This window comes from Oncorhynchus kisutch, linkage group LG10 (assembly GCF_002021735.2).
Source record: "Oncorhynchus kisutch isolate 150728-3 linkage group LG10, Okis_V2, whole genome shotgun sequence".
Classification (NCBI taxonomy): Eukaryota; Metazoa; Chordata; class Actinopteri; order Salmoniformes; family Salmonidae; genus Oncorhynchus; species Oncorhynchus kisutch.
The window spans coordinates 17822098-17847318 of record NC_034183.2 but is presented as its reverse complement, the minus strand read 5'-3'; the positions used below and the strand labels follow the sequence as shown (position 1 = coordinate 17847318).

At 45.3% G+C, this 25221-nt stretch overlaps 1 protein-coding gene across 6 annotated transcripts in view; it reads left to right on the top strand.

The window, feature by feature from the left end:
- LOC109897470 (CUGBP Elav-like family member 5) overlaps positions 1-25221 on the top strand; it is a 367555-nt gene that overhangs the window by 327995 nt on the left and 14339 nt on the right. For 3 of the 6 annotated variants that reach the window (XM_031833229.1, XM_031833231.1, XM_031833230.1), the window contains exons 6-8: positions 39-212; positions 2611-2634; positions 11185-11350. In XM_031833229.1, coding sequence (XP_031689089.1) covers positions 39-212; positions 2611-2634; positions 11185-11350 — 364 coding nt within the window. The remainder of the gene's footprint in view (positions 1-38; positions 213-2610; positions 2635-11184; positions 11351-25221) is intronic. The other 3 variants (XM_031833234.1, XM_031833233.1, XM_031833232.1) reach the window with 1 other exon arrangement.

Sequence of the window (25221 nt, the reverse complement as noted above, 5' to 3'; positions counted from 1 at the left end):
GGGTTGGTTGGTTAAGTGTGCGGTCCCTCTCTCCTCAGAACGGCTCCGATTCTCTCCCCCCCCAGGGCGCGTCCTCCAGCCTGGTGGTGAAGTTTGCCGACACCGACAAGGAGCGCACCATCCGCCGCATGCAGCAGATGGTCGGTCAGTTTGGCATCTTCAACCCAGCCATCGCCCTGCCATTCAGCACCTACAGCACCTACGCACATGCAGTGAGTTAACTAACACAGCCCATTACCCCTCTTACCCCTCAACACCCCCCAGGGCAGGGCTGTGAATTAACTAACACAGCCCATTAACCCTCTTACCCCTCAACACCCCCCAGGGCAGGGCCGTGAGTTAACTAACACAGCCCATTAACCCTCTTACCCCTCAACATCCCCCAGGGCAGGGCCGTGAGTTAACAACACAACCCATTACCCCTCTTACCCAGCCATCGCCCTGCCATTCAGCACCTACAGCACCTACACACATGCAGCGAGTTAACTATCACAGCCCATTACCCCTCTTACCCCTCAACATCCCCCAGGGCAGGGCCGTGAGTTAACTAACACAACCCATTATCCCTCAATACCCCTCCAGGGCAGGGCCGTGAGTTAACTAACACAACCCATTACCCCTCTTACCCCTCAACACCACCCAGAGCAGGGCCGTGAGTTAACTAACACAACCCATTACCCCTCTTACCCCTCAACACCCCCCAGGGCAGGGCCATGAGTTAACTAACACAACCCATTACCCCTCTTACCCCTCAACACCACCCAGAGCAGGGCCGTGAGTTAACTAACACAACCCATTACCCCTCTTACCCCTCAACACCCCCCAGGGCAGGGCCGTGAGTTAACTAACACAACCTATTACCCCTCTTACCCCTCAACACCCCCCCAGGGCAGGGTCATGAGTTAACTAACACAACCCATTACCCCTCTTACCCCTCAACACCACCCAGAGCAGGGCCGTGAGTTAACTAACACAACCCATTACCCCTCAACACCCCCCAGGGCAGGGCCGTGAGTTAACAACACAACCCATTACCCCTCTTACCCCTCAACATCCCCCAGGGCAGGGCCGTGAGTTAACAACACAACCCATTACCCCTCTTACCCCTCAACACCCCCCAGGGCAGGGCTGTGAGTTAACAACACAACCCATTACCCCTCTTACCCAGCCATCGCCCTGCCATTCAGCACCTACAGCACCTACGCACATGCAGTGAGTTAACTAACGCAGCCCATTACCCCTCTTACCCCTCAACATCCCCCAGGGCAGGGCCGTGAGTTAACTAACACAACCCATTACCCCTCTCACCCCTCAACACCCCCCAGGGCAGGGCCGTGAGTTAACTAACACAACCTATTACCCCTCTTACCCCTCAACACCCCCCAGGGCAGGGCCGTGAGTTAACTAACACAACCCATTACCCCTCAACACCCCCCAGAGCAGGGCCGTGAGTTAACTAACACAACCCTCAACCCTCCATACCCCTCTTACCCCTCAACACCCCCCAGAGCAGGACCGTGAGTTAACTAACACAACCCATTACCCCTCTTACCCCTCAACACCTCCCAGGGCAGGGCCGTGAGTTAACTAACACAACCCTCAACCCTCCATACCCCTCTTACCCCTCAACACCCCCCAGAGCAGGGCCGTGAGTTAACTAACACAACCCTCAACCCTCCATACCCCTCTTATCCCCCAACACCCCCCAGGGCAGGGCCGTGAGTTAACTAACACAACCCACAACCCTCCATGCCCCTCTTATCCCCCAACACCCCCCAGGGCAGGGCCGTGAGTTAACTAACACAACCCCCAACCCTCCATACCCCTCTTATCATTCAACACCCCCCAGGGCAGGGCACCATCCACACATGGCAGACCCCAGGCTCTTTGATGAGCTCACCTGTCCAGTGCTGCTCCACTCCCACCTCCTCTCCCCAGGGCCCCAGAGCTGCACCAGGGGCCAGAGATGATTCAGAATATTACATAGGAATCGTATCTCCACACACACCTCTTTAGCCTGCGGACAGAGCTACTGCCGCTTAAAGGGAAATGGAATTAAGAAAAGGGTTCAGTCCAACACAGATAAAAAACCCAGTCACAGCAGACAGAGTATGTATATATTTATAAAATAATTACATTTTTTCTTTATTTACTTATTTGTACGCACGGGCAGATTTATTTTCTTCTTCTCTAAATGCCAGGATGAATTTTTGAGGCTGCCCAAGTCTCAGGGGCTTCCCCATTTTCCTGACGTTCATATCACAGGCATGGGGACCCGTATGAAATGTGTAAATTGACCGTCCCAGAGTAATTGCGAGGCCATCTCTGTGCTCTCTCCAGTAAAACTCCTGCCTTCATTACAATTCATGAAATGCAGCCCATCCCTGGGAAATGTGGAGAAATGCAAATATTTCAGGAGTGGTGGAGGCGGTGGTGGTCTGCTGGGAGAGCATTGTGTCCCGCTCAGGTTGGCCATGACTCTTACTTACTGTGGCAGAGCCCCACGCACCCCATCACACACACGCACACATACACACATGCATACACACATAGCTACACACTCTGTCACTAACTCTATGCCACACAACAACATGTGTCTTGTTTTTCCAGGCACTGCTGCAGCATGACAATGAGGTGGGTATATGCAAATCCATTGCTTAAGTTTTGTGAATGATACGTTTCGAGTCATGTTAGATATTTGATCATTATAGTTACATTTATTAGATATTAGTTACAGTCATTATAGTTACATTTATTAGATATTAGTTACAGTCATTATAGTTACATTTATTAGATATTAGTTACAGTCAATATAGTTACATTTATTAGATATTAGTTACAGTCTTTAACTACACTTGAAATGTTTCTTTACTTTTTAATAAACTACTACACCCTCCCAAGAAGAAAACCCACAATGACAGAGAATAACTTTATCTCAGAATATCCTGTATGTATTCCTCCTTTCGTTTGCCAGTGTATATATAGCTAGCAGGGTATGGAATACAGACATCTACAGGGATCCTATATATACACACAGTACAGTAAAATGCTAATTCAAAGAGCTGCTTCACAAATACAGCAGTGGATAGGATTATGGAGCTGAGCTGACAGCCTGTAAATTGGATTTTAGTCAAACCAGGGAAGGGGGGGGGGGGGGTTGTGAACACAAATTGGAGGGATACAATACTGACAACATGTGCCAAAAATGAGAAATGTGCCATTTTCAAGATAGACGCAGCACTGTTTTGACAGATGACATCCCATTCGTGATTTCACGAAACATAGGGAGAGAGAAGGAAGATAGTCCTATACCATTCCAAATGGCTGATAATAGTTGTTTTAAAGAAGCAGTGTAAATACACAAAAAACAAGCTACCCATTTTTCCCTGTCGTCTGTCAATAGACATGGAGCATATTTGTACATGATTTGATTTGAGTCCCTACTTCCTCTCATCTCAATCCATGTGTATATTCTTAAGAACAGCCATTTCAGCTTGCTGAATTTTTCTACAATTTATTTAACCTTTATTTAACCTTTATTTAACTAGGCAAGTCAATTAGGAAAAAATTCTTATTTACAATGACGGCCTACCTCAGCCAAACCCTAACTGGGACGAGGCTGGGCCAATTGTGTACCGCCATATGGGACCCCCAATCACAGCCAGTTGTGATACAGCCTGGAATCAAACCAGGGTCTGTAGTGACGCCTCTAGCACTGAGATGCAGTGCTTTAGACCTCTGCACAACTCGGGAGCCACAACCCTGTGTGAGAAGGGAAGGCTTGGAGATGTGCGACACTAGAGGCACAAAATCACCCAAACAGATGTATTAGGTTGAATGTGCGAAAAATGTATGACTTGAGAAAGGAGTTGTTTTAACAATGTGCAAATGGTAAAGTTATGTGTGGGTAGATGTAGGAGGCACATGAGTGTAATACTCACATTGACAAACATCGCCCCCTGTTGGAACTAGTCAGAATATATATATATATAGCTGATGCTTTTCAACACAACCCAACCTAACAGATCAGGAAATGATCAACTATAAAAACTAAATGTAAATTGAGAATGTGTTTTACAAAACATCCATAATAGAGAGGACTTACAACTGATATTGAACTGATTTGCCTGTACTCTCATCTAATCAACACCACCAGTCAGTTCATTGCACAAGCAGGAACTATGCACAGCCAATATCTAGGAGGATGTTTTATATGATGCCTAATTAAAGGTCCCAAACATAATACAAGAGAGAAAACATTTATTTAGGTAAGCCAACTGTACGGATCTTGACATTTCATTAAAAAATGACCTTATAAGTGTGACACCCTCCCAAACCAACACACACACAAACACACACACACACAAACACACACACACACACGCACACGCACGCACGCACACACACACGCACACACACACACACGCACACACACAGCAAAGTGCAGCAGGGATTAAACAAACCCTATTAAACCCCACTAAGGAGATACATGATGGTAACAAATGAAGCCATTAAGCTCAGTCCAGGAAGTTGCAGTGGACTCCATTGTCTTCAGATTTTCTCTGCTAGAGTGCACACCAGTCTGCAGTTTCAGGCAATCTGCAGGTCCAAGACCTCAATAACCGGGGTTTTCTCTTTTGCTTGCTCCCCCCCCCCACACACACACACACACACTTCTCCTTCCTAGCTACCCCATTCTCTCCTCCTTCTCAGTACCTGTGCAGGACTGGCTGGAAGGGTCACATGTGACAGTGCTGAGAGTCAGCGAGTCACAGAGCAGTGCTATAGAGATAATTGCCATGTGATAAAGAGGTGATTGCCTGCTGGCGCCAGGGGAGAATAAAACCATCAGGTTGCAACAAAATAGCAGATGCCTGACACTAAATGGATGCTGTAGCAACGGGCAACTTTTTCCCTGCTTCTTTTCTTCTCCTTTCGTTTCTTTTATTCCTTTCCTTTATTTTTCTTGTCGTAGCGAGAAAAGGTTATGGGCGTGATGATGAAGACTTGGTTCAATTGTATTTAGCTCTTTGTCTGCCACAGACATTTTGCTATCTACTGCCGAGGATAAATATACCATCTGAATGTGGATGAAAGTTGTAGAAAAAGAAAATTACTCTAAATATCTCTGTCAACACTTCCAGTTGGTTGACCAAATTACTCTGAATACTCTGTCAAGTTGGTTGACCAAATTACTCAGAATATCTCTGTCAACGCTTCCAGTTCTAGTTGGCTTCTAGTTGGTGGACCAAGGCTTTTTATCAGCGCCAGTTTGTATCCCCCACTCTCATTCCAACATAATTACAGGCCTGAGCTTCCAACTTTCTGCATTGTAATTCTGAAAAAACATCACTGAATGCCATGGTGTTATGCATGACAGTCTGGCAGCTGACATGAAGGACTGCATTATCTATACAATGCATGTAAAGTAAGGGCTACACGGAGGCCTTCCGCCCCACTCTGTTATTCTACCATCTAGGCCATCTGCAGCTTGTATCAGCTTGTATAGGCCACTGGCAAATGGATTTCAAGCTCATTAAAGTAAGCCCAAGTCCCAAGAGCCTATTGAAAGGAGGCAGAAGAGCCTGAGAGGGGGACAAAAGCCAGTGACTGGTGTGACATATACAGGGGCCAATGAGATCAAAGGCCCTCTACCCCAAACCTACAACCCTAGTCTGATCTTAATGAGGGCATAAACACCATCCCTGTCCTTCAGCAAGCACAGCTCTCACATTGACTTCCTCTCATTGTTTGTTTTCTTTGGTTTAGATGTCCTTTTCTGAACCCCTAAAATCGCAATTTATCTTATTCAGAGCAGAATGGATGATCCCCATTTGTCACGTTGATACAATTATGCAAATGACAAAAGGAGTTAATAGATAGCGCTGGTAAGGCATGTGGCTAATGAATGAGGTGCCAGCGGGACAGCCGCTTTGTGGCGGGACAGCCACTTTCAGGTTACCTGACAGGGGCATTGAGGGAAAATAATTGGCTTTTCCTATCCAGGGACTCCACGCAAATACAGGGAGAGTGGCATCTTCTGCCTCAACCGCACAATATGGTCATTAGCATCAGAGATAGCTCTAGTGGCGGAGTGATTTCTGCTTAGCTGAGTCAGACTCAGGGGGGGGGGGGTCCACTTTTTCAACCGGACAGAGGGAGCTGTGGGTTATTAAACAGGAATAAGGAGCGATGGGATAGTCCCACCGTGCTCATGTTTGTCCTCCACATACTGTAGCTGCCTCCCTGAACAGGACGTACATGCCCCACACAATAGCATTGATTTCCCAGATAAACCCTCTAGTCCAGAGGTTGCAAACACCATTGTACAGTGATGGATTTTCTCTGGAATTAGGCCCTGTGCACTGCAGAGAGAAAACTAAGAGCAGAAATACTAGGTATGTGTGGGGGGGGGGGGGGGTGTATATTCTAGGCAGTATTGGATAGAGAATGGGTTTAGCTGTGTGTGTGTTAAGTGGTAGAGGGTGTCAGCCCAGTTCTTTAACAGTGTGTCCAGTATAAATGGACTGCCATTACAGGTCGCTGCTAATGACACGCCAGTGGCACCGCAGCAAATTAAAAAGAGCTCAACGAGCGCAGCCACTGAGAGATGTCACTGCCCCTCCACTTTACCCTACACAACCAGAGAGGGACACTCACAGAGAAGTTTGACAAAGGAAGATAAATACAATTCAATTCAATTCTCCCGAGAGATAGGAATAATATGAACATGTCAATCCGTTGATCTAAATGAGCCCAACAGACAGCTATTGAACCATTCCTTCAGCTGCTGACAGCCCACTCACTGTGAGGATAGACAGATTCACTAAACATCGCTTTACAGACTTTTATCCCCTTCCCATTATTTTATCCCCTTCCCATTATTTTATCCCCTTTCCATTATTTTATCCCCTTCCCATTATTTTATCCCCTTTCTTTTATTCCCGCTCTACTTTCTGTTCACTTTCATGCACCATCCATCCATCAACTCCCATCTATCTATCCCTCCCTCTATTCTAACCTTCCTATGCTCATCCCTCTCTCTCTCTCTCTGTCTCTTTCTCTCTCTCTCTCTCTGTCTCTTTCTCTCTCTCTCTCTCTCTCTCTCTCTCTCTCTCTCTCTCTCTCTCTGTCTCTCTCTCTCTCTCTCTCTCTCTGTCTCTGTCTCTCTGTCTCTCTCTCTCTCCGTCTCTCTCTCTCTCTCTCTTTCTCTCTCTCTCTCTCTCTCTCTCTCTCTCTCTCTCTCTCTCTCTCTCTCTCTCTCTCTCTCTCAATTCAATTTCAATTCAATTCAAAGGGGTTTTTGCCATGGGAAACATATGTTTACATTGCCGAAGCAAGTGAAATAGATAATAAACAAAAGTGAAATAAACATTAAAAAAATTACAGTAAACATTACAGTCACAAAAGTTCCAAATAATAAAAACATTTCAAATGTAATATTATGTATACAGTGCTGTAATGATGTGCAAATAGTGAATGTACGAAATAGGAAACAAATAAACATAAATATATATATAAATATAAATAATCTCTCTCTCTCCCTCCCTGTCTCTTTCTCCATCCTTTCCTCTCTATCTTTTTCTCTCTCTCTCCCTCCCTGTCTCTTTCTCCATCCTTTCCTCTCTATCTTTTCTCTCTCTCTCCCTCCCTGTCTCTTTCTCCATCCTTTCCTCTCTATCTTTTCTCTCTCTCTCTCTCCCTGTCTCTTTCTCCATCCTTTCCTCTCTATCTTTTCTCTCTCTCTCTCTCCCTGTCTCTTTCTCCATCCTTTCCTCTCTATCTTTTCTCTCTCTCTCCCTCCCTGTCTCTTTCTCCATCCTTTCCTCTCTATCTTTTCTCTCTCTCTCCCTCCCTGTCTCTTTCTCCATCCTTTCCTCTCTATCTTTTCTCTCTCTCTCCCTCCCTGTCTCTTTCTCCATCCTTTCCTCTCTATCTTTTCTCTCTCTCTCCCTCCCTGTCTCTTTCTCCATCCTTTCCTCTCTATCTTTTCTCTCTCTCTCTCTCCCTGTCTCTTTCTCCATCCTTTCCTCTCTATCTTTTCTCTCTCTCTCTCTCCCTGTCTCTTTCTCCATCCTTTCCTCTCTATCTTTTCTCTCTCTCTCTCTCCCTGTCTCTTTCTCCATCCTTTCCTCTCTATCTTTTCTCTCTCTCTCTCCCCTGTCTCTTTCTCCATCCTTTCCTCTCTATCTTTCTCTCTCTCTCTCTCCTGTCTCTTTCTCCATCCTTTCCTCTCTATCTTTTCTCTCTCTCTCCCTCCCTGTCTCTTTCTCCATCCTTTCCTCTCTATCTTTCTCTCTCTCTCCCTCCCTGTCTCTTTCTCCATCCTTTCCTCTCTATCTTTTCTCTCTCTCTCTCTCCCTGTCTCTTTCTCCATCCTTTCCTCTCTATCTTTTCTCTCTCTCTCCCTCCCTGTCTCTTTTCTCCATCCTTTCCTCTCTATCTTTTCTCTCTCTCTCTCTCCCTGTCTCTTTCTCCATCCTTTCCTCTCTATCTTTTCTCTCTCTCTCCCTCCCTGTCTCTTTCTCCATCCTTTCCTCTCTATCTTTTCTCTCTCTCTCTCTCCCTGTCTCTTTCTCCATCCTTTCCTCTCTATCTTTTCTCTCTCTCTCTCTCCCTGTCTCTTTCTCCATCCTTTCCTCTCTATCTTTCTCTCTCTCTCTCTCCCTGTCTCTTTCTCCATCCTTTCCTCTCTATCTTTTCTCTCTCTCTCTCTCCCTGTCTCTTTCTCCATCCTTTCCTCTCTATCTTTTCTCTCTCTCTCCCTCCCTGTCTCTTTCTCCATCCTTTCCTCTCTATCTTTTCTCTCTCTCTCTCTCCCTGTCTCTTTCTCCATCCTTTCCTCTCTATCTTTTCTCTCTCTCTCCCTCCCTGTCTCTTTCTCCATCCTTTCCTCTCTATCTTTTCTCTCTCTCTCCCTCCCTGTCTCTTTCTCCATCCTTTCCTCTCTATCTTTTCTCTCTCTCTCTCTCCCTGTCTCTTTCTCCATCCTTTCCTCTCTATCTTTTCTCTCTCTCTCTCTCCCTGTCTCTTTCTCCATCCTTTCCCTCTCTATCTTTTCTCTCTCTCTCTCTCCCTGTCTCTTTCTCCATCCTTTCCTCTCTATCTTTTCTCTCTCTCTCTCTCCCTGTCTCTTTCTCCATCCTTTCCTCTCTATCTTTTCTCTCTCTCTCTCTCCCTGTCTCTTTCTCCATCCTTTCCTCTCTATCTTTTCTCTCTCTCTCCCTCCCTGTCTCTTTCTCCATCCTTTCCTCTCTATCTTTTCTCTCTCTCTCTCTCCCTGTCTCTTTCTCCATCCTTTCCTCTCTATCTTTTCTCTCTCTCTCCCTCCCTGTCTCTTTCTCCATCCTTTCCTCTCTATCTTTTCTCTCTCTCTCTCTCCCTGTCTCTTTCTCCATCCTTTCCTCTCTATCTTTTCTCTCTCTCTCTCTCCCTGTCTCTTTCTCCATCCTTTCCTCTCTATCTTTTCTCTCTCTCTCTCTCCCTGTCTCTTTCTCCATCCTTTCCTCTCTATCTTTTCTCTCTCTCTCTCTCCCTGTCTCTTTCTCCATCCTTTCCTCTCTATCTTTTCTCTCTCTCTCCCTCCCTGTCTCTTTCTCCATCCTTTCCTCTCTATCTTTTCTCTCTCTCTCTCTCCCTGTCTCTTTCTCCATCCTTTCCTCTCTATCTTTTCTCTCTCTCTCCCTCCCTGTCTCTTTCTCCATCCTTTCCTCTCTATCTTTTCTCTCTCTCTCCCTCCCTGTCTCTTTCTCCATCCTTTCCTCTCTATCTTTTCTCTCTCTCTCCCTCCCTGTCTCTTTCTCCATCCTTTCCTCTCTATCTTTTCTCTCTCTCTCCCTCCCTGTCTCTTCTCCATCCTTTCCTCTCTATCTTTTCTCTCTCTCTCCCTCCCTGTCTCTTTCTCCATCCTTTCCTCTCTATCTTTTCTCTCTCTCTCCCTCCCTGTCTCTTTCTCCATCCTTTCCTCTCTATCTTTTCTCTCTCTCTCCCTCCCTGTCTCTTTCTCCATCCTTTCCTCTCTATCTTTTCTCTCTCTCTCCCTCCCTGTCTCTTTCTCCATCCTTTCCTCTCTATCTTTTCTCTCTCTCTCCCTCCCTGTCTCTTTCTCCATCCTTTCCTCTCTATCTTTTCTCTCTCTCTCCCTCCCTGTCTCTTTCTCCATCCTTTCCTCTCTATCTTTCTCTCTCTCTCCCTCCCTGTCTCTTTCTCCATCCTTTCCTCTCTATCTTTTCTCTCTCTCTCTCTCCCTGTCTCTTTCTCCATCCTTTCCTCTCTATCTTTTCTCTCTCTCTCCCTCCCTGTCTCTTTCTCCATCCTTTCCTCTCTATCTTTTCTCTCTCTCTCCCTCCCTGTCTCTTTCTCCATCCTTTCCTCTCTATCTTTTCTCTCTCTCGCTTAATTCATATGATCTCACCGCCCATCCCTCATTTCCTTTTCTTCCTCTGTTCTCCCACCATCCATTCATCTTTCTCTGTTCTCCCACCATCCATTCATCTTTCTCTGTTCTCCCACATCCATTCATCTTTCTCTGTTCTCCCACCATCCATTCATCTTTCTCTCCTCTCTGTTCTCCCACCATCCATTCATCTTTCTCTGTTCTCCCACCATCCATACTAATCTTTCTCTGTACTCCCACCATCCATACTAATCTTTCTCTGTACTCCCACCATCCATTCATCTTTCTCTGTTCTCCCACCATCCATACTAATCTTTCTCTGTTCTCCCACCATCCATACTAATCTTTCTCTGTTCTCCCACCATCCATACTAATCTTTCTCTGTTCTCCCACCCCCACCATCCATACTAATCTTTCTCTGTTCTCCCACCCCCACCATCCATACTAATCTTTCTCTGTTCTCCCACCATCCATTCATCTTTCTCTGTTCTCCCACCATCCATACTAATCTCTCTCTGTTCTCCCACCATCCATACTAATCTTTCTCTGTTCTCCCACCATCCATACTAATCTCTCTCTGTTCTCCCACCATCCATACTAATCTTTCTCTGTTCTCCCACCATCCATACTAATCTCTCTCTGTTCTCCCACCATCCATACTAATCTCTCTCTGTTCTCCCACCATCCATACTAATCTTTCTCTGTTCTCCCACCATCCATTCATCTTTCTCTGTTCTCCCATCATCCATACTAATCTCGCTCCCTATCTCTCCCTCCTGTTCCCCCAGCTCATGCAGCAACAGGCAGCCATCATGGCAGCGAGCCACGGGGGCTACCTGACTCCCAGCGTGGCCTTCCCCGCCACCCAGATTCACCAGATGGGGGCGCTCAACATCAATGGTCTCCCACACAACTCCATGACCCCAGTGTCGGCTGAATTTCATCAGGCGCTGGGTGAGCAATGCGTTTCATTCCCTTTGTGTGAGTGTTTGTGTGAGTGTGGGGAGAGGGAACTCAGACTGCAGCAAGGCCAAGAGAAAAAAGTAGATTTAGTTCCTGTCTACTACTGATAATCCCAAATTATTCAGATGGAGAAAAATGTAATCTGATGTGATTTGCATATTTATGTTGTGTATGGCAGATATATTTTGGTGCGGTAAATCAAATCGGGAGCATAATAGATTTGTTACAGGTACAGACACTAATTTCCCATCCGTCACTGGTTGAATCAATGTTGTTTCCACATCATTTCAATGAAATTACATTGAACCAACGTGGAATAAATGTTGAATTGACGTCTGTGCCCAGTGGGGATCTGCATGCATTTCCCTCTGTTTTCGATTACAAACGGCCCATCATTCTATACAGACACATTACAGAGGACTTTGAGATAGCTACTGAATAACATTTCCTTATTCAGCAAAACTTTGTTTTTGTCAACCTGAGGAACCCACAAGATCTTCTCTCACAAAGCATGCATCCAAATGAATAATACACAAGTCTTTGTTGTGTTTATTTGTATTTTTTCCCGACATTGCAGTATTGTGACTTTGGTAACTGTATAACTGAATAACTGTATATCAATGAGGGAATCAACAGGTAAGATGGTGCATCAGTCTGACATGACACATTTTAAAGCACCTTTACTTTCTACTGTGAAAATCAATATCACAGAATGGATTCTGTCAGTGACCATCTCTCTCTCCCTCTCGCTCTCTTTTTCTCTCTCGCTCACTCTCTCTCTCACTCTCTTTTTTTCTCTCTCTCTCATTCTACCTCTGTCTCTTTCTCTCTCCTGCTCTCTCTCTTATTTTCTTTCTTTCTCTATCTCTCTCACTCACCCTCTCTCTCTCCCTCCCTCTCTCTCATTTTCACTTTCTCTCTCTCCCTCTACCTCTCTCTTTCTCTCTCCCTCTCTTGCTCTATCTCTCTCTCCCTCTCTCTCATTTTCTCTCTCTTTCTCTATTTTGCTCTCTCTCTCTCTCTCTCTCTCTCTCTCTCTCTTACTCTCCCTCTCCCTCTCCCTCTCCCTCTCGCTCTTTCTATATTTTTCTCTCGTTATCTCTCTCTTGCTCTCTCTCTCCCTCTCATTGTATTTGTCTCTCTCTCTACCTCTCTTTCATTCTCTTTCTTTCTCTCTCTCTCTCGCTCTCTCTCTCGCTCTCTCTTTCTCTCTCTCTTGCTTTCATTCTCTCTCTCCATCTCACTCTCTATCTTGTTTTCTCTCGCTCTCGCTCCCTCTACCCTCTCTCTCTCTCTCTCTCTGATTTGGTTTAATGCATGCATGTATGATGGAACATGCCAATATGCACATGCTGTTTACTGTATATGTATATGCACTCATTTGCAAAGTTAAGTTGTTGGAGGAGGCTGGAGAGGGGCTATTTGTCAAATATTTACAGTGACATTTTTAGTGCAAAGTGGGCACTTTTTTACACATGGATAATCAATCCAAGAAAGTGATTAAAAGTGTAGCTGAGGGGCTTCTTCTCTGTTGATAATACAGGACAGAATTACACTGCATTGTGTGTGTTGTGTTTGACTGCAGTATAATACCACTGTGATGAAAGACCAAGAGACGGGACCACTGCATGTACTTTATATGCACATATTGTATGGACTATGTGTGCAGTAAATACATAATACCGATTTGAAATATAGTCAATGCCAGGATATATAGAAATATAATATTTCATATGAATGTAAACTTCTCAAAGAGCCTCATGATATTGCATCACCTTGTACGAGAGAGCAATTCTGTATGATATTCATAACCAAAACAGACCTTTGTGGGGGGGGGGGGGGGGGGCTTTGTGCAAGGAGCTTAATGAATGGGCCTGTGGTATTGAAAAGAGCTCACCATGGTGTGTGTTCCGGAACCCTGGTGTGTGTTCTGGAACCCTGGTGTGTGTTCTGGAACCCTGGTGTGTGTTCTAGAATTGGACACGCTTCAGTGTAAACTACAGTCTGCTGATGACCTTATTATTGAATCCAATGCATTATTAATCCCAGCAAGAACGCATGACTTTTCTTGAAATTCCAAAGACTACAATAAATATGAAATACATGTTTATTTAATTAATGAATTCATTCATTGGCGTTTGTGCTGATCGGCAGCAGACTGATGTATGTATGCAGCAGCAGACTGGTGTATGTATCCAGCAGCAGACTGGTGTATGTATGCAGCAGCAGACTGGTGTATGTATGCAGCAGCAGACTGGTGTATGTATGCAGCAGCAGACTGGTGTATGTATGCAGCAGAAGACTGGTGTATGTATGCAGCAGCAGACTGGTGTATGTATGCAGCAGCAGACTGGTGTATGTATGCAGCAGCAGACTGGTGTATGTATGCAGCAGCAGACTGATGTATGTATGCAGCAGCAGACTGGTGTATGTATGCAGCAGCAGACTGATGTATGTATGCAGCAGCAGACTGGTGTATGTATGCAGCAGCAGACTGATGTATGTATGCAGCAGCAGACTGGTGTATGTATGCAGCAGCAGACTGGTGTATGTATGCAGCAGCAGACTGGTGTATTTATGCAGCAGCAGACTGGTGTATGTATGCAGCAGCAGACTGGTGTGTGTATGCAGCAGCAGACTGGTGTGTGTATGCAGCAGCAGACTGGTGTATGTATGCAGCAGCAGACTGGTGTATGTATGCAGCAGCAGACTGGTGTATGTATGCAGCAGCAGACTGGTGTATGTATGCAGCAGCAGACTGGTGTATGTATGCAGCAGCAGACTGGTGTATGTATGCAGCAGCAGACTGGTGTATGTATGCAGCAGCAGACTGGTGTATGTATGCAGCAGCAGACTGGTGTATGTATGCAGCAGCAGACTGGTGTATGTATGCAGCAGCAGACTGGTGTATGTATGCAGCAGCAGACTGGTGTATGTATGCAGCAGCAGACTGGTGTATGTATGCAGCAGCAGACTGGTGTATGTATGCAGCAGCAGACTGGTGTATGTATGCAGCAGCAGACTGGTGTATGTATGCAGCAGCAGACTGATGTATGTATGCAGCAGCAGACTGGATGTATGTATGCAGCAGCAGACTGGTGTATGTATGCAGCAGCAGACTGATGTATGTATGCAGCAGCAGACTGTGTATGTATGCAGCAGCAGACTGGTGTATGTATGCAGCAGCAGACTGGTGTATGTATGCAGCAGCAGACTGGTGTATGTATGCAGCAGCAGACTGGTGTATGTATGCAGCAGCAGACTGGTGTGTGTATGCAGCAGCAGACTGGTGTGTGTATGCAGCAGCAGACTGGTGTATGTATGCAGCAGCAGACTGGTGTATGTATGCAGCAGCAGACTGGTGTATGTATGCAGCAGCAGACTGGTGTATGTATGCAGCAGCAGACTGGTGTATGTATGCAGCAGCAGACTGGTGTATGTATGCAGCAGCAGACTGGTGTATGTATGCAGCAGCAGACTGGTGTATGTATGCAGCAGAGACTGGTGTATGTATGCAGCAGCAGACTGGTGTATGTATGCAGCAGAAGACTGGTGTATGTATGCAGCAGCAGACTGGTGTATGTATGCAGCAGCAGACTGGTGTATGTATGCAGCAGCAGACTGGTGTATGTATGCAGCAGCAGACTGGTGTATGTATGCAGCAGAAGACTGGTGTATGTATGCAGCAGCAGACTGGTGTATGTATGCAGCAGCAGACTGGTGTATGTATGCAGCAGAAGACTGGTGTATGTATGCAGCAGCAGACTGGTGTATGTATGCAGCAGCAGACTGATGTATGTATGCAGCAGCAGACTGGTGTATGTATGCAGCAGCAGACTGGTGTATGTATGCAGCAGCAGACTGGTGTATTTATGCAGCAGCTGACTGGTGTATGTATGCAGCAGCAGACTGGTGTGTGTATGCAGCAGCAGACTGGTGTGTGTATGCAGCAGCAGACTGGTGTATGTATGCAGCAGCAGACTGGTGTATGTATGCAGCAGCAGACTGGTGTATGTATGCAGCAGCAGACTGGTGTATGTATGCAGCAGAAGACTGGTGTATGTATGCAGCAGAAGACTGGTGTATGTATGCAGCAGCAGACTGGTGTATGTATGCAGCAGCAGACTGATGTATGTATGCAGCAGCAGACTGGTGTATGTATGCAGCAGCAGACTGGTGTATGTATGCAGCAGCAGACTGGTGTATTTATGCAGCAGCAGACTGGTGTATGTATGTAGCAGCAGACTGGTGTGTGTATGCAGCAGCAGACTGGTGTGTGTATGCAGCAGCAGACTGGTGTATGTATGCAGCAGCAGACTGGTGTATGTATGTAGCAGCAGACTGGTGTATGTATGCAGCAGCAGACTGGTGTATGTATGCAGCAGACTGGTGTATGTATGCAGCAGCAGACTGGTGTATGTATGCAGCAGCAGACTGGTGTATGTATGCAGCAGCAGACTGGTGTATGTATGCAGCAGCAGACTGGTGTATGTATGCAGCAGCAGACTGGTGTATGTATGCAGCAGCAGACTGGTGTATGTATGCAGCAGCAGACTGGTGTATGTATGCAGCAGCAGACTGGTGTATGTATGCAGCAGCAGACTGGTGTATGTATGCAGCAGCAGACTGGTGTATGTATGCAGCTGCAGACTGGTGTATGTATGCAGCAGCAGACTGGTGTATGTATGCAGCAGCAGACTGGTGTATGTATGCAGCAGAAGACTGGTGTATGTATGCAGCAGCAGACTGGTGTATGTATGCAGCAGCAGACTGGTGTATGTATGCAGCAGAAGACTGGTGTATGTATGCAGCAGCAGACTGGTGTATGTATGCAGCAGCAGACTGATGTATGTATGCAGCAGCAGACTGGTGTATGTATGCAGCAGCAGACTGGTGTATGTATGCAGCAGCAGACTGGTGTATTTATGCAGCAGCAGACTGGTGTATGTATGCAGCAGCAGACTGGTGTATGTATGCAGCAGCCTCCCCTTTCACATGTCGACCAGCCCATTACTTATTTAGAGTTCATTGAAGGAACACATGACATTACTGGCAAGGCTATCTGTTTAAGGGGGCTGAGAGTTTTTACAGCCATTCAGAGACGTTGGGACTGATGCTCTAAATAAGTGGAATAATTCATTGTAATGTCAAAGACATGCTTTCATATTCTTTAGTGATGCTGACCCTCTGGGAGTGGTTTAAATGTATGCATCAAGTTGGTCTCATGGACTCTCAATGTCTTGATTCCATGCATTGCCACCTATACTTAGATAAGTCCCACAATTCAACTGTGCCAAATATGCGGCCTGGACATCAACTATAAAAAAGTGTGAGCCTCTCTCTTGATAACCTTAGCCTAAATCTCTCTTTAAGAACTGGAGATGTGCATAACATATCAGTGACTGATGACAGGTGCCTCACTAAATCCCACAATGCCGTGCCTGCATTTCCATAGACCACAAACAGTGCCGTAAAGATTACCATTCAAAGCCTGCCTGATCTTGAGGTAAACGTGGATCATTATCCTCTTTTGTAATGATCTGAATCACCTCTGCGCCCACCTACCTATCATTGTGCCATAAAAACACAACAACATCAATAAAGCTTGTGTAGGACAGCCAAAAAAGTTTAGAGAGCCTCAAAGGTTAAAACCTTTTACTGCTGTGGGCTAAATCAGTGTCACACAAAGTGATTATTGGTAGTCTTAAACAAATCTACTTTGAAATAAAAGAATACACCTCACACACATGGTTATGGGCTTTAAAAAATAAAACACCTGTACCATTTGTATTTATTATGGAGGCAGCAGCTACTCTTCCTGGGGTGCAGCAAAATGAAGGAAGTTTATACCATTTTAAAAACATACATTCACAGACTGTGTGCTCTCTGTCCCCTACTCCACCAGTACCACATATATACAGTACAAAATCCGTGTACGTGTGTGTATAGTGCGTATGCTATCTTGTGTGTGTGTGTGTATGCATGTATCTGTGCCTATGTTTGTGTTGCTTCACAGTCCTCACTGTTCCATAAGGTGTTTTTTATCTGTTTTTTAAATCTAATTGTACTGCTTGCATCAGTTACTTCATGTGGAATAGAGTTCCATGTAGTCATGGCTCTATTTAGTACTGTGTGCCTTCCATTGTCTGTTCTGGACATGGGGACTGTGAAGAGACCTCTTGTGGCATGTCTTGTGGGGTATGCTTGTGTGTCCGAGCTGTGTGTCAGTAGTTCAAACAGGCAGCTCGGTGCATTCAACATGTCAATACCTCTCATAAATACAAGCAGTGATGAAGTCAATCTCTCCTCCACTTTGAGCCAGGAGAGATTGACATGCATATTATTAATATTAGCTCTCTGTGTGCATCCAAGGGCCATCCGTGCTGTTCTGTTCTGAACCAATTGCAATTCTCCTAAGTAATTTTTTTGTGGCACCTGACCACATAGAGCAGCACCTTATCATGGACATACTTTTCCCCATCTTAGCTACTGTTGTATCAATATGTTTTGACCATGACAGTTTACAATCCAGCGTAACTCCCAGCAGTTTAGTCACCTCAACTTGCTCAATTTCCACATGATTTATTACAAGATTTTGTTGAGGTTTAGGGTTTAGTGAATTATTTGTACCAAATACAATGCTTTTAGTTTTAGAAATATTTAGGACTAACTAATTCCTTGCCACCCACTCTGAAATTAACTGCAATTCTTTGTTAAGTGTTGCAGTCATTTCAGTCGCTGTAGTAGCTGACATGTATAGTGTTGAGCCAGTGGCATGTCATTAGTAAAGATTGAAAAACGTAATGGGCCTAGACAGCTACCCTGGGGAATTCCTGATTCTACCTGGATTATGTTGGAAAGTCTTCCATTAAAGAACACCTTCTGTGTTCTGTTAGACAGGTAACTCTTCATCCACAATATGGCAGGGTGTGGAAAGCCATAACACAAGTTTTGCCAGCAGCAGACTATGATCGATAATGTCAAAGGCTGCACTCAAGTGTAACAAAACAGCCGCCACAATTTATTTATCATCAATTTCTCTCTGCCAATCATCAGTCATTTGTGTAAGTGCTGTGCTTGTTGAATATCCATCTCTATAAGCATACTGAAAGTTTGTTGTCAATATGTTTACTGTAAAATAGTATTGTATCTGGTCAAACACCATTTTTTCCAGAGGTTTACTAAGGGTTGGTAACAGGCTGATTGGTCAGCTATTTATGCCAGTAAAGGGGGCTTTACTATTCTTAGGTAGCAGAATGACTTTTGCTTCCCTCCAAGCCTGAGGGCACACACCTTCTAGTCTTAAATTGAAGATGTGGCAAATAGGAGTGGCAATATCGAATGCTATTATCCTCAGTTATTTTCCATCCAAGTTGTCAGACCCCGGTGGCTTGTCATTGTTGATAGACAATACTTTTTTCCCCTCTTCCACAGTAACTTTACGGAATTTAAAATTACAAATCTTGTCTTTCATAATTTGGTCAGATATACAGTGGGGCAAAAAAGTATTTAGTCAGCCACCAATTTAGTCAGCCACCAATTTAAAAAGATGAGAGAGGCCTGTAATTTTTATCATAGGTGCACTTCAACTATGACAGACAAAATGAGAAAAAAAATCCAGAAAATCACATTGTATGATTTTTTATGAATTTATTTGCAAATTAATTACAAAGTCTTAGTCCGCTTAATACGCGTCCTTAGATGTGCGACCCTCGCCGTCGACCTTGGCCTAGTAACCCTCACCAAGGGCCCCACTGGACTGAGGGGCAGCTCCGGACTGAGGGGTAGCTCGGGACTGAGGGGTAGCTCGGGACTGAGGGGTAGCTCGGGACTGAGGGGCAGCTCGGGACTGAGGGGCAGCTCAGGACTGAGAGGCAGCTCAGGACTGAGAGGAAGCTCAGGCAGGTTGATGGCTCTGGCAGATCCTAGCTGGCTGGTGGTTCTGGCAGATCCTGGCTGACTGGCGGTTCCGGCAGATCCTGGCTGACTGGCGGATCCTGGCAGACTGGCGGCTCTGGCTGCTCCATGCTGACTGGCGGCTCTGGCTGCTCCATGCTGACTGGCGGCTCTGGCTGCACCATGCTGACTGGCAGCTCTGGCTGCTACATGCTGACTGGCAGTTCTGGCTGCTCCATGCAGACTGGCAGCTCTGGCGGCTCCTTGCACACTGGCAGCTCTGGCGGCTCCTTGCAGACTGGCAGCTCTGGCGGCTCCTTGCAGACTGGCAGCTCTGGCAGCTCCTTGCAGACTGGCAGCTCTGGCGGCTCCTTGCAGGCTAGCAGCTCTGGTGGCTCCTTGCAGACTAGCAGCTCTGTCAGCGCTGGACAGGCGTGAGACTCCGTCAGCGCTGAACAGGCGGTAGTCTCCGGCAGCGCTGAACAGGCGAGAGACTCCGGCAGCGCTGTAGAGGAGGAAGGCTCTGACTGCGCTGGACAGACGGGAGACTCCGGCAGCGCTGGACAGGCGAAGCGCACTATAGGCCTGGTGCGTGGTGTTGGCACTGGTGGTACTGGGCCGAGGACACGCACAGGAAGCCTGGTGCGGGGAGCTGCCACCGGAGGGCTGGTGTGTGGAGGTGGCACTGGATGGACCGGACCGTGAAGGCGTACTGGAGATCTTGAGAGCAGGGCTGGCACCAACCGCCCTGGCTGGAACTTCACCCTAGCCCGGCAGATGTGAGGAGCTGAGATGTAGCGTACCGGGCTAAGCACGCGTACTGGGGACACTGTGCGTGCCACCGCATAACACGGTGCCTGATCAGTACCACGCCCGCCACGGTTAGCACTGCTAGGCGCACTGTAGCGCTGAGCTGGCACAGGACGTGCAAGGCTAGGGAAGTGCACAGGAGGCCTGGTGCGTGAGGCTGGCACCATCTCAACCAGCCGACTAGCACGCACCTCAGGACGAGTATGGAGAGCTGACCCAGGTGCCATCAAATCCCCGACACGCTCCGTCGGGCGAATTCCGTGCCTCATGACCAACACAGCAACTCCCTCATAACTCTCTCCTCCAATTTCCCCATTAACTCCTTCACAGTCTCTGCTTCGCTCACCTCCAACACCGGCTCTGGTTCTGGTTTCCACCTTGGCTCCTTACGATAAACAGGGGGAGTTGGCTCAGGTCTGACTCCTGACTCTGCCACACTCTCCCTGTGCCACCCCCCAATACATTTTTGGGGCTGACTCTCGGGCTTCCATCCACGCCGCCGTGCTCGTCTCTCCAACTCCATTCTCCTATAACCCTCCTATTTAGAGAAATCTGGATTTCGCTGCTCCTGCTGCCGCTGCCTGTCACCACGCCGCTTGGTCCTGTTGTGGTGGGTGATTCTGTTAGGGATTTCCTTCTCTTCTTTCGAAGAGGAGAGGCGAAAAGGATCGGAGGACCAATATGCGGCGTGGTAAGTGTCCATGGTTCTTTTAATACGAAATAGTACACATGAACAACTGAATACAAAAAAAACAATAAACGTGGAAAACCTAAACAGCCTTATCTGGTGCAAACAAACACAGAGGCAGGAACAATCACCCACGAAACACTCAAAGAATATGGCTGCCTAAATATGGTTCCCAATCAGAGACAACGATAAACACCTGCCTCTGATTGAGAACCACTCCAGGCAGCCATAGACTATTCTAGACAACCCCACTAACCACAATCCCATGACCTACAAAAACCCCAAGACAAAACACACCACACACCCTGGACTGACCAAAATAATAAAGAAAACACAAAATACTAAGACCAGGGCGTGACACTCCCACTCCTCTTTCTATTCTGGTTAGAGCCAGTTTGCACTGTTCTGTGAAGGGAGTAGTACACAGCGTTGTATGAGATCTTCAGTTTCTTGGCAATTTCTTGCATGGAATAGCCTTCATTTCCCAAGAATAGACTGATGAGTTTCAGAAGACAGGTCTTTGTTTCTGTCCATTTTGAGCCCATAATCGAACCCACAAATGCTGGTGCTCCAGATACTCAACTAGTCTAAAGAAGGCTAGTTTTATTGCTTATTTTATCAGAACAACAATTTTCAGCTGTGCTAACATAATTGCAAAAGGGTTTTCTAATGATCAATTAGCCTTTTAAAATGATCAACTTGGATTAGCTAACACAACGTGCGATTGGAACACAGGAGTAATGGTTGCTGATAATGGGCCTCTGTACGCCTATGTAGATATTCCATAAAAAATATGCAGTTTCCAGCTTCAATTGTCATTTACAACGTTAATAATGTCTACACTGTATTTATGATCAGTTTGATGTTATTTTAATGGACAAAAAATGACCTTTTCTTTCAAAACAATGACATTTCTAAGTGACCCTAACTTTTGAACGGTAGTGTACATCACAGAAGACTGAAATGTAAGCAAAACGGTTTGACATAGAAACACCAGATTTTTGTTTTATGTTATGTTATATAATCTTCATTAATTATGAAAATATGAAAAATATGAATAACATTCCACCCATGAGGCCAAAGGGGTTGCTTTTGGTCATTGACTGTAGGAAAGGGCTACGGAGAGTTCTCTGAAAACAATGAACCATTCATTTGATCAACAGATGTAAAGATTTTAAGCTTGATGGCGCATAAGGAGCCGGCCAGATGGTTGACTTGATTAGAGCATGTGTCCTTACAATGATACATGATGATGCTTATTGAAAATAATGTTCAGCGGGTGCACTTCCTGAGCTACAAAAGAAATCAAAATGAAACGGTAAAGAAACATGTTCCCGATCCCCTGGGATAGATAGGGGGAGGGGTGTGAAAGGAAAATGGCAGTCAAGAGTGCTTTGTTAGGTCAATCACATGAGCAGGAAGTGTATAATCAAAGTCACATAATGTTATGTTCCAGAGCGCTGCACTACATGGGCTGAATGCATATGTTCCATGTAGGGCCCTGCCTAACCGCACTCCCATTCAATTCAGCCCTGACTGTGTCATTGATGAAAGTGGGTTTAGACTGGGGTCCAAAACATGATGCAGGACGATTCCACAGAGTGATTAATGCTACAGCTGAAGCTAATGAGCTGTTTGACATAGTGTTTGTGACCACCTGGGGCTCTGTGCAGAACTACACCTCAGTGGAAAAGCCTGCATGGCTGCATGACTGGGCTGTCTGCCTGTCGGACTGACTGGGCTGCCTGCCTGACTGGGCTGCCTGCCTGCCTGCCTGGGCTCAGTGCTGCCTCACCTTGCGTTGCTGTGTGTCACATTATCCGTGGGATTCCAGCTCAGACAGAATCCCCCCTTTGGCACAAGCCCCATTTGTCCTCCCAGGGTTGCTGCATACAGACCACGACACTGAATCACATTTTATAAAATATCTACCATATAAAGACTCACCATCACCATCATCTAAAATAGAGCTCCTTTTTTTAGGCTGGACTTCATCACATTACAATGGATAGGATTTTAATGTTCAGTTGCAACATTTTGTAGATTTCTTGCTAACTTAATCTATACCAAGACCATTTTACCCTCACATTTGAACAACTAGAATACATACGATTATATACGATTGCACCTAGTTTTTAAAATGAACTAAATGAAAACATCAGTTATGAATGCTTATTTCTTGCTTCACTGAGAGACTGTCCTTGTGTACATAATGACTGTGGTCCTCTCCAATATGGGTCCAGTGCTCCTTGTTGATTTGATTGTATAATTAGCATAATAAATACTTATTTTGTTTATGGCTGGCCTCTTTCTCAGTGCAATCATAATAGAGTGGAAATCCACAATTTCCCCAAAGAATAGACTGCAATAATGTAAATGTAATTACGCTTTCATAGCATAAAACCAAGTGGACTATGTAGTAGACTCACTTCATGGCATAATAACTGTAGAAAGCTGACAGATAAGACAGAGTTGTATAATTTAAGCAATCTCTTGACCCATAGCATCCTATTACCCATTCTGAAGTACAAAACAACATGTCATTATTTTGGGCCGATGCATTCAGTAAACAGGCATATGTATATTCACATGCTTGTGTGTGCTTTGCAAACACACTATGAATATGATTTTCACAATGCACGCTGGAGTATAAAATGAAATGTTTTGTTATGTATGGCACCATATGGAGAACAATCTTTGTCATGCTCAAGCTATAAAGACATTTACTGAGGCCTGCTCCTAATATGTTAGCAGTATATGAGGTATATGAGGAATATGAGGCTAAATGAAATCATGTTCTCAGTATATTCTTCACAATCCCACCTGTCCATAGCGACATACTTATTGTATACCAAAGGTTTTGAGCAGTTTCACCCCCCAGAGATATACACTGAGTGTACAAAACATTCGGAACACCTTCATAATATAACACCCTCCACACACACCCCCTTTACCCTCAGAACAGCAACAATTTGTCAGGGTATGGACTCTACAGGTGTCGAAAGTGTTCCACAAGGATGCTGGCCCATGTTGACTCGTCAGCTGTCAGAGCAGCTTACCGATCTCTTGCAGCTGTACACAGCCCATCTGTAAATAGCCCATCCAACCAATTACCTACCTCATCCCCATATTTGTTTTTGTTTTTCTGCTCTTTTTCACACCAGTATTTCTACTTGCACATCATCATCTGCACATATATAACTCCAGCGTAAATTTATAAATTGTAATTACTTTGCCACTATTGGCCTATTTATTGCCTTACCTCCTTACTTCATTTGCACACACTGTATACAGATTTTTCTATTGTACAATACTGTACAATATTTTGTCCCATGTGTAACTCTGTGTTGTTTTTGTTGCACTGCTTTGCTTTATCTTGGCCAGGTCACAGTTGTAAATGAGAACTTGTACTCAGCTGGCCTACCTGTTTAAATAAAGGTGAAATACATTTTTTTTAAAGGCTTCCCACAGTTGTGTCAAGTTGGCTGGAAATCCTTTGGGTGGTGGACCATTCTTGATACACACGGGAAACTGTTGAGAATGAAAAACCCAGCAGTGTTGCAGTTCTTGACATGGACCGGTGCACCTGGCACCTACTACCATACCCTGTTCAAAGGCACTTAAATATTTTGTCTAGCCCATTCACCCTCTGAATGGCACACATGCACAATCCATTGTCTCAAGGCTTAGAAATGATTATTTAACCTTTCTCCTCGCCTTCATCTACACTGATTGAAGTCGGTAACAGGTGACATCATTAAGGGATCATCATTTTCACCTGGATTCCCCTGGTCAGTCTATGTCATTGAAAGATGTTTTGTACACTCAGTGTTTTGGTGTCAATATAGGTGTCAATCGGTGTCAATATATTGGTGTCAATAGAGGTGTTATCTCTCCCAGAGATATATATATATATATATATTGGTGTAAATGAAAGGCCCAAAAGATTGTCAAAGACTCCGGCCACCCAAGTCACAGACTGTTCTCTCTGCTGCCACACGGCAAGCGGTGCCGATGCACCAAGTCTGGAACCAAGAGGACCCAGAACATCTTCTACCCCTAAGCCATAAGACTGCTAAATAGTTAGTTAAATAGTTAACCAAATACTGTAGCTATCAGGACTATCTGCATTGACCCTTTTTGCACTAACTTTTTGACTCATTACATACGTTGCTGCTACTGTTCACTATGTCACTTTATTCCTAGTTATATGTACATATCTACCTCAATTACCTCGTACCCCTGTACAGTGACTCAGTACTGGTCCTCCTTGTATATAGACAAGTTATTGTTACTCATTATGTATCTATTATTACTTTTAATATTACGTGTTTTACTTTTGTATTATTTCTCTATTTTCTTTCTCTCTGCATTGTTGGCAAGGGACCTTTAAGTAAGCATTTCACTGTTAGTCTACACCTGTAGAAGCATGTGACGAATTAACTTTGATTTAAGCTGAGTAGTGTTA